Source organism: Adiantum capillus-veneris, chromosome 22 (genome assembly GCF_014529385.1).
Source record: "Adiantum capillus-veneris isolate H3 chromosome 22, ASM1452938v2, whole genome shotgun sequence".
Lineage (NCBI taxonomy): Eukaryota > Viridiplantae > Streptophyta > Polypodiopsida > Polypodiales > Pteridaceae > Adiantum > Adiantum capillus-veneris.
The window spans coordinates 36511364-36521143 of record NC_140952.1 but is presented as its reverse complement, the minus strand read 5'-3'; the positions used below and the strand labels follow the sequence as shown (position 1 = coordinate 36521143).

At 42.8% G+C, this 9780-nt stretch overlaps 1 protein-coding gene across 1 annotated transcript; it reads left to right on the top strand.

Annotated features, from left to right (window-relative positions):
- Positions 1-3680: 3680 nt before the first annotated feature.
- Positions 3681-7325, top strand: LOC147429164 (glyceraldehyde-3-phosphate dehydrogenase, cytosolic-like). Its single transcript, XM_086495292.1, has 12 exons — positions 3681-3809; positions 4285-4317; positions 4406-4506; positions 4978-5093; positions 5179-5278; positions 5577-5723; positions 5831-5891; positions 5975-6072; positions 6418-6560; positions 6638-6721; positions 6803-6892; positions 7044-7325. Exons 1-12 carry the CDS (start codon positions 3806-3808, stop codon positions 7099-7101), a joined length of 1035 nt encoding a protein of 344 aa, XP_086351418.1. The 5' UTR covers positions 3681-3805; the 3' UTR covers positions 7102-7325.
- Positions 7326-9780: the final 2455 nt, after the last annotated feature.

The following is a 9780-nucleotide window of genomic DNA, read 5'->3' as shown; positions in this document are numbered from 1 at the left end:
TTTATGAGAAAGAGCTTTTAGCTTTTCTACATGCTCTAGACACATGGAAGCACTATTTATTGGGGACTCCATTCATTTTACGAATAGACCACCAAAGTCTCAAGTACTTCATGACGCAAACCAAGATTTCCAAAAAAAAAACGAGGTGGGCAAATTTTCTTTCGTAATTAATGTCCTAAAATCTAATATCTAACCAGCCAAATGATTTTCTCATATTAAACTAATCATTTAATGTGGGAGGATAAACGGGAACAAGGGTTAGAATATAGACATGTGCTTATGGGTCTATCTCAACATGGGGCCAATGGTAAACGGGTCCAAAAGAGAGATGATTTGCCACCACACAGCAAGGCTATTCAATGGAGCTTAAAGACCTTAGGGTTAGCTTCATTGAATAACTCCAAAGGTCCGTGTTAAAAGTCCTTTAACAGCTATGGACGAGCTTGAGGTGGGAACCCTACCTAAGCTTGAGGTGCTTGTCGTGCTTGATGACTAAGGTGCTTGAGGTGCTTGTCGTGCTTTGGATTAAGATGCTTGAGGTGCTTGTGGTAACACTACCCATGCTTGAGGTGCTTTGTCATGCTTGCTAACTAAGGTTCTTGATGGTAAGGTATTCAAAAATTCAAATCCAATCCCTACTCAAGAGGGGCAAGCCCTAAAGCTAGAGGGATGAGAGAGAAAACACACACACACACACGGAAAGCCCAAGCCTCAAGAGGCAGCAAGGACACATGTCAAGGCCTACCCATGTTTCCCTCATGGTGTGCCTAAAGCCTATTGGTTGGCCTCCCAAGGGGTCCAATGATAAATTAGTTAATTGTTTTTGCATTTATCAAGCCCTCTCTCTCAAAGGGGAAAGGGGGACACTTGTCCCAAGGCTACCCTTGTTGCTTGATATGCCTCTTGCATGTGATTGGCTAGGCCTCGAAGGGTCCAATGAGCTTTAAGCATAAGCTACAAGGGGGGGTCGACCAAAGAAAGAAGGGGGGCTGCTTGTGTAAAGTGTGAGCTTTGTCCTAAGGTGTGAGTCAAGGAGAGGAGAGTGGATTTATCCCACATACTGTGGAGCAAGGTTGTAGAGCTACTTAAAGCTCATTTCTTGAATCAATAAACAACAACTTCATTTTGCACTACATGCTTGTCTATGGTGAGCTTGTGCTAAGCTAACTCAATACTCAAGATTGTGTTTATGAGTCCAAGCTAATCCTATCTTGGAACCTAATTCACTTGAGTGATAACCATGCTTACACAGACTCACACACTTGCACCATGTTTCTCTTTCATCCACCCTAGCTAGCACGATCCAATTCCTAAGAGCTTGGGGGGTATACTCTCCCACACACACTCTCATTGTGTGAAGTTCAAAGTGCAAGATCTCCATCTCCTTCTTCAAGCTAGTAGAGAAGTTGAGAGCCTACACCAGCCCTCTTGGCTATGGAATGCAAATCCAACCAAGAGCCATGCTTCAATGCTTAAGCTTGCTATCTTATCCATCTTCATTACTATGCTATTAAGTATGCTAGCAATAAGAGTGATGATAAGTGAGGAACTACTTCTTTCTCCTATGGAATGTTTCTTCTTCCTCTTCCCTACCCTTATTCCCCGCTATTGCTCTCCACCTTCAAGGTGTTTGAGGCCTTGGGACTGAGGCTTGGGATAGCTAATGCTTTTTACAAAGTTTATGTTATGCCCGTGATGCATGAAGCTTTCCATCTTCATTGCATCACCTAGGTCACAAGGAACACAATGATTGTATTGTACCAAGTCTCTCTTAACGGGAGAATCTATAATACAAATGCCTATTGGAGGGGGACCGGCTCCACATAAATCCGGTTCTCAATTGTTGTCAAGTTCTCTAAACTTGCTCTCTTGCAAAACTATTGCTGATGCCATGTGAACTAAGTACTATGATTATGTTGCTACCGTCAATTAAGTTCACCCTCTATGCTCTCAAAGTAGTCTCACAAAAACGTTCTCTCTAATTCTCTTAATTCCGTTATTCTCAAAGTTCATAGGCCATTTCCATTACAAGAAGTGTGATCCTCTTGAAACAAATGTTGTTTTGGAATCATGTTGGTGGAAGCTCCATAGTATATGGAGCCATAACTGCAAGTGACACAAGTAAGATTATTTTGGGGTGCCCTGTTGATGTATTCTTTTTTGGGATAACCCTGCGCAAAGGATATGTGAGGGTTCTTTGTAACTTTCTATGATTAATGCAAATCCAGCTCAACTGAGCAGTTTTATATTTTTAAAAATGTTTAAACGCAAAAAGGCTAAGACAACAATTGGTCGCTTGGAGTTCAGTTATTGCGGAATAATTCAATCGTGGGTATTGCAAAGAAGCATGCCACTTTTCTTTTATGCCTCTTTCAGATTGTGACTAGCATTCTTAAGCCTTGCCTCTGTGGAATAATTCAGGTTGGGTATTGCAAAGAAGCATGCCACTTTCAAATTGTGACTAGCATTCTTAAGGATGCCTCAATGCACTCAAAAAATGTGGCAGAACATTGGAAGCAATAATTGTGGTAGTTGTGACTCCATCAATTGCACTTAATGAGTGAGCAAATTATGGTAATAGCCACATGCTCTCCTCACTGTTGGGAACACTTTGTGGGAGCCCCCTACCAAAATCTCAATAGCACGGCCGACCCTTCTTCACCTTCATGAATGGTTTCCCTTAAGGAACACATTAATACTCCTTTTTGTGATCTTTGACCATCTTTTGGCCCAAGCTGATGTAGAGTGACTGCAAAATTGCCACAAATTTGTCATGAAGCAACAAAAAAAGGCAAGACAGGCTGTAATGCTAGTAGCAAGCTATGTTTCGATCAAAATTCAATGTATGTGCAAATGGATAAAAATTATAAACCAACCCTTATACCTACTGCAAACACAAAGTAGGACCCCGATTCTTTTTTAATAGAGAAATCAAAACCTTCAAAAATTAATGGTGGCCATATGGTGGTGGAAAATTTGCTAGAGCGCTCCTTGGTTCTCGTGTGTTGTGCCAGACCCTCGACCTCCCCTATAAACTTTATTAAAAATCCAAATCTTTTCGATAAGTTAATGTTTTGTTTGAGTAGAGCGAATCCCAGGAGGACTAGCAAATAGGGTAAAGGGGCCATATTAAAGACCCCTAAGGAGATGGCGAGCCTTTTTCTCTGTGCTACTCCGTTTTGAGCATGGAGGTGTGCAATCGATAACGCTACAGAGCATCTACCAGCAAGAAAAGTGATTTTGCGTGCAATGATCAACAGGCTATGATCGGGCACATTTGTTGAAATCCCGTCTAACAAAAAAAGGCGCCACTAGCAGCACTTTCCACTGCCAATGTGTTTTTCAATAGGCACCCACCCCAATAAATTATTGGCTCCTTGAAATCCCAAAATTTTGAATAGTTGGAGATTGAAATAAGTTATGAGAGGAAAATAGGGCGCCCACATCATGGCTTATGTTTTTCTCTCAAGAATATGAGACGATGCTAGGCAGATGGTGATGCTTGAATTATTATTAAATTGAAGTGTAGGCATGTGGAAGGGGATGAAAATTACAAAATCAGGAAAAGAGACAAAAAAGCGTTTGAACTTTGAAAACGGTGCTCCTAGGTTCGCTCCGTTTATTTCTACTTTGGAAGGCTTGATCATGGCGCACTTCTAAAATAAAACTCATACGTGTAACTCTTATCCCTCGTGATTTTCCGTCAAAAGCACGGCGCCTTCTTCCGACTCTCTACTACTCTTTCTTCTTAATCGCTCGCTCCATCCTCACAGCCCAATCTCTCACGCGCCGAGACCTGTGCTCAATGGGTAATTACATTCCTTCATCGTTTTTTAATCACGATTAGCGCACTTGATTTGGTGGTTTGATTAGCACGGTCGCATTTGATTAGCACTCATTTTTCTGATTTTGATTTGGTTTCAAGTGATTACTACAAACGATTGCCAGCGTGCAAATTAATTCAATTCAGCAAATGTGTACCTCATTTGATGATATATTAGTTCGGTTTTAATCCACGAATCCATTCAACTTAATCCGGAATTCAAACTTCTGTAGAATGTACAGCCCTGAGAATTTTTCTTAATTCGATGCTTATGCCGTTACTCCAGGTCATTAAGAACTATTGGCATGTCTGCGCACCGTTCAATATAACTCAATTTCTGTATATTACATGTGATGCTGATCTCTATTGATCGAATATTAATAGGATCAACCGCTTTTAATATAACTCAATTTCTGTATATTAAATGTGATGCTGATCTCTATTGATTTGAATATTGATAGGATCAACTGGGACGATCAAAGTCGGTATTAATGGTAAGCATCTCAGCACATTTCATTTTTCTCCGAAGACTTTTTTGCAATATTCTGTTGATTAAATCAAATGCGGTGTTTTCAAACTTAGGATTTGGAAGAATCGGCCGCCTTGTCGCACGAGTGATTTTGGAGAGGGATGACATTGAGCTTGTTGCAGTGAATGATCCCTTCATTTCCACAGATTACATGGTAACATTTGAGCTGTCTTACAATTATTTTTTGTATGTGGGGTATTTATTTTTCTGGATTAGTTTGTGTGTTATTGAGAACACATTTGGTATATTCTGATTTTATTCATTCGAGTAGCTAAGCTATCACAAGAAGTTTTGGACAAATTCTCACAATAATTCCCACATTGTGACTTACCTCAACATCATGAGCTGCTGCGAGGGAGGCACTGCATACCTAGCTAGGTACGATTGGGGGCAGGGGACCGCCGGCCCGGTGGGGGGGCCGGTGGTCCCCTGCCCCCAATCGTACCTAGCTAGATATGCGGTGCCTCTCGAGCAGAAGCTCATGATGTTATGCATTGTATGGATTTCTAAATCCTCTTGTGTATGCTTACTTTTAGCATAAAATTTAAGTAAGCGTTAGTTGGAAGCTGATTATGAAGGTAGTTCAAAACTCTATGAGTGACTCCCTTTGCTATATTGGAAAAAGGCATACATGTGCAAATATGACAGTGTGCATGGCAAGCTGAAAACCGCCCATGTAGAAGTGAAGGACCCAAAAACTCTTTTGTTTGGCGAGCATAAAGTTGCGGTTTATGGCTTAAGGTACCACATCAGGCGTTTCGATAAAATTTTGACTGTATTTTTCACTAATCAAGCATTACTTAAGATTTCGTTGGATGCAATGAAGGGACCCAGCTGAGATACCATGGAGAGAGACAGGAGTTGAGTATGTTGTGGAGTCCACCGGTGTTTTTACCGACAAGGAAAAAGCAGCTGCTCATCTCAAGGTACACAACATGTTTTTCATATAAATCTACCAAGTTGTGAGTAAGCTATGACGCACCACGCCGCCACATGACAATCAAGGGCATTCTAATATGCTGGATCCTTTGTTATTTTTCTCTGTGAATATTTTTAGGCATTCACAAGAGTGCTTGCCGTACATTTTCGGTATTCAGGATATCTTAATTTCCATCGATGTGCTATAATTTCTGTGTCTGTATCATAAGCATTCACAAATTCCATTGCATGAAAACGCTTGTCATACATGTTTGGAATTCAGTATTATTTGATGATTTGTTCCAGGGTGGAGCCAAGAAGGTGGTGATTAGTGCACCCAGCAAGGATGCACCTATGTTCGTAATGGGCGTGAATGAACACGACTATAAGCCCGATATAGACATTGTCTCAAATGCCAGCTGCACCACCAATTGCCTGGCGCCGCTTGCCAAGGTAAAAATTTAATTGAGAATCGCTCAAAGATACGTAGATATGGTTAAGCTTGGAGTGCAAGCTGATTTTTTCCTCATATTGGTGCTGATTATACTTTATGGTATTAGGTTATTGATGATAACTTTGGCATTGTCGAAGGTCTCATGACCACGGTTCACTCTCTGACAGGTCTATGTCATGATGTTGCATTCAATGGCTCAGTCTATGATCTTTGCACTAGCTAACAAGTATGTGCTTTGCTTTGTGAGCAGCAACTCAAAAGACGGTTGATGGGCCATCTGCCAAGGATTGGAGGGGAGGCAGAGGTGCCGGATTCAATATCATCCCCAGCTCAACCGGGGCTGCAAAGGTCTTGCTCTGTCGGTCTTACACTAAAGTTCTAAAATGACAAGCCTTGGTATATGTACATAGTTTGGTGTGTGTCATGTATACACACAGCACAAATGCAGAATATGCACTTGTCGTACGACTGAGAACATGCACGACAGTGTATGCAAGCATGTACCTACGTAATATATAGAAAGGAGACCTGTGCACAAAGGCAAGGCTTTGTACATGTAGATAGTGTGATGTATGCTTGATATATATGTATATGTATATGTATATATACCAACGTATGTATGTGTATATGTACCGACACATGTATCCATGCACACATCAAAAATATTTACAGACAAAAGGTGATGGCTTGCAGGCAGTTGGCAAGGTGCTTCCGTCCTTGAATGGCAAGCTTACAGGCATGGCGTTCCGTGTGCCAACCGCTGATGTCTCGGTCGTTGATCTCACAGTTAGGATTGAAAAAGCAGCATCCTACGACGAGATTAAAGCTGTTGTGAGGTGAGTCATTGCTCAATTGATTGCATTTTGGCGGATACGATCAATGCGTTGAAGTCTTGGAACCTCTTGTTATGCAGGAGAGAGGCAGAGGGTAAGCTTAAAGGTATTCTTGGTTACACAGAGGATGACCTTGTCTCATCAGACCTTATAGGCGATAGCAGGTATTATGACATGTAGTTGTGTTAAGGATATAGTATGTGTATGGTGACATAGGCTTATCTTTACTTTATATTGAATTGCAGGTCAAGCATTTTCGATGCCAAAGCAGGCATTGCTTTGAATGATCATTTTATCAAGTTCGTCTCGTGGTACGACAACGAGTGGGGATACAGGTAAGCACTCCATTGCCTGCTCTGTTTAGCAACAACTCGATCTGTTGGACTCACGCGCGCGCACACACACACACACACACAGAATTGAAGGCCCAATGAAATATATTCCCTTTCCTGGTTGTCAATTAAGTTTCTCTTTCTTGTTTTGCAGCAACCGAGTTGTTGACTTGATTAAGCACATGGCATCAATGCACTGCAAGGCGTGCTGATGCGGTCGATTAATTACGGCAAAACACAAGGAGGAGGAGGATCTCTCCTGAATTTGAATCTCCGTTTGTTAGAAAAACTAGGAAACGAAGGAGAAGTGGACTTGCTACCTCTGATGACATGAATAAGAAAAATGCAGAGAGTGTATGAAAGAGACCTTGCTTCCCTTGTATTCTTCTCTAAGCTCCAGCATCTTCAAAGCAATAAATTGTGGCATTTATGTAAAGATGAGGTGTGTTTTTGGTGGTGGTGGCACGAGAAGATTTAGAAATTTTCAAACGGAGTCTTTGTCAGTGTTTTCCATACAATGCTCAACATCATGAGCTTCTGCGAGGGAGGAGGCACCGCATACCTAGCTAGGTACGATTGGGGGCGGGCAGAGGACCACCGGCCCCCCCACCGGACCGGCGGTCCCCTGCCCCCAATCGTACCTAGCTAGGTATCCGGTGTCTCTCAAGCAAAAGCTCATGATGTTATGCATTGTATGAAAAACACCAAGGAAGACTCCCTTTTTCTAAATGAGAAAATTTCTAAATCTTCTTGTGGAAGCTCGTGGGAGCTCACGCGCAATCTCCACCGACGATGCATTTTTCCAGCCGCCCACAAGCATCAACGAACCTTGCCCTTGTGTCTTAGCTCGGCTGAAATTGGTAGATTTGTGAAACTTCTTGCAACTCACAGAGAATCCGATCAAGCGGATGACTGCGCGAACACTTAATTTAGATCAACCCTCAGTCCAATTATTCACCTTCTTGATTCCATGACCAAGATTAGTGCATGATCCATGACCAAGATTAGTGTATGATGAATCCAATAGATCCTCTTTAATGGACCCCCTAGTTGTCCAAGATAATGACGGCCTCTAATTGAGACAATGCATTTGTCCAAGGTTATCCTTGAGGGTCATAGAGCGCATCCGCCCAAGCAAGGTTTAACCCCTTCCCCCACGGATCAACAAACCTTGCCTTCGCTTCTCAGCTCGGCTGAAATTCTATTCTTGTTCCTTCACAAGAAGTTTTAGACAAATTCTCACAATGATTCACATTGTGACTTACCTCAACATCATGAGTTTCTCTGAGGGAGGCACCACATACCTAGCTAAGTACGATTGGGGGCAGGGGACCGCGGGCTTGGTGGGGAGGCCGGGGTCCCTGCCCCCAATCGTACCTAGCTAGGTATGTGGTGCCCCTCTCGAGCAGAAGCTCATGATGTTATGCATGGTATGAAAAACACTGAAAAAGACTCCGTTTTCCTACATGAGAATATTTCTAGATCTTCTTGTGATTGTTCAAATTGCATGGATTTTCTTTACAAAAATAGTCCAAAATTGTTGATGCGCGGCAAGGGTAGAACCTCGTGATAATCCGCTCTTAGACAATGACAATGATCAAGCGACACGAATCCGCTCTTAGACAATGACAATGATCAAGCGACACATAGTTATCAGTTTCTTTATGAAAAACCCTGCCTCATGCATAGTCACACAATTTTGTCTTAGGCTTTTTTAACTACGAGTACTACCAACCGCCTTCGGTGGCCTCTCTCTCTCTCTCTCTCTCTCTCTCTCTCTCTTCCTCTCCCCTTCATCTCACTCGGCGTTTAGCCTTCATCTCGCACAGAGACACATGTAAAGGGTTATGTACTCTTCCATATTATGTTAGTAGATACCGAGTTGGGCATAATTGCATCTGTAAAGTCAGGCACACATGACCACATCTTTATGTCGAGTAATCTTGAGGAAACTTGTGTCAAATGGGTCTCGGAGATGCATGAGATTTTCTAGGAGCCTTTCAATATTTCATAGCCAAGTCATGACCACATTTTGAACTTTGTTACTGTGTGTAAGCTATGCTCAAACTTTCTTGTGAACTATTTCCACAAATGAGATCACTTAGCACCTACATACTTACTCGTTGGGTCCACTGTCCGATTACATGGAATCTACCCAGATACCCTCTCTCTCCTCTCTTCCATCTCTCTCTGCGCGACGCCCTCCCCTCTGCCCTACCTGCGTAGCGATGGCCTCACCCTCTGCAGCTCGTCGATCTTCGCCTCTAAAACACTCCCTCGGACCACCTCACACCAGCACCACCTCACACCAGCGTTCTCACTGTCTCTCCCACTCTACCCTCTGTCGGACCTGCGCACCCATGCCCATCACTCAGAGGAGCTCTCTCCGTGTCTCTCTCGCTCTCCCCTCTGCCGCATCTGCCGACCCATGGCCACACCCTCCGTAAGGAGTGACTGAGAACTGCGTTTCGAGCTGGGAAATGAGATTTCTCTCTCTCTCTCTCTCTCTCTCTCTCTCTCTCTCTCTCTCTCTCTCTCTCTCTCTCTCTTTCCCCCTTCCTCTTTCCACGTGTCTATTGCATCCTCTTTCCACGTGCTCCCTTCCCCCTTTTTGACTTCAAACTTATCCTGAGGATCTCCCGAGATATCCCTTTATCCAGCTGCTTCCGAAATTGGGGACACCTACTCGCTCTATTTTTCCACCTTTCATTAGATGGAAATTTTGTAGATTTCCTCTTACTGTAGAGCCTCATTTCTTTTCATCTTCAAATCGTTAGTGCAATCTGGAGGGAGATTGCGATGCAGTAGGAGACTTGAGCTCACCACCTTATACTTGCACTGGAACTATAAGAGCTATGGTGGATAAAAGAAAGTAGGGGACAAGCTCACTA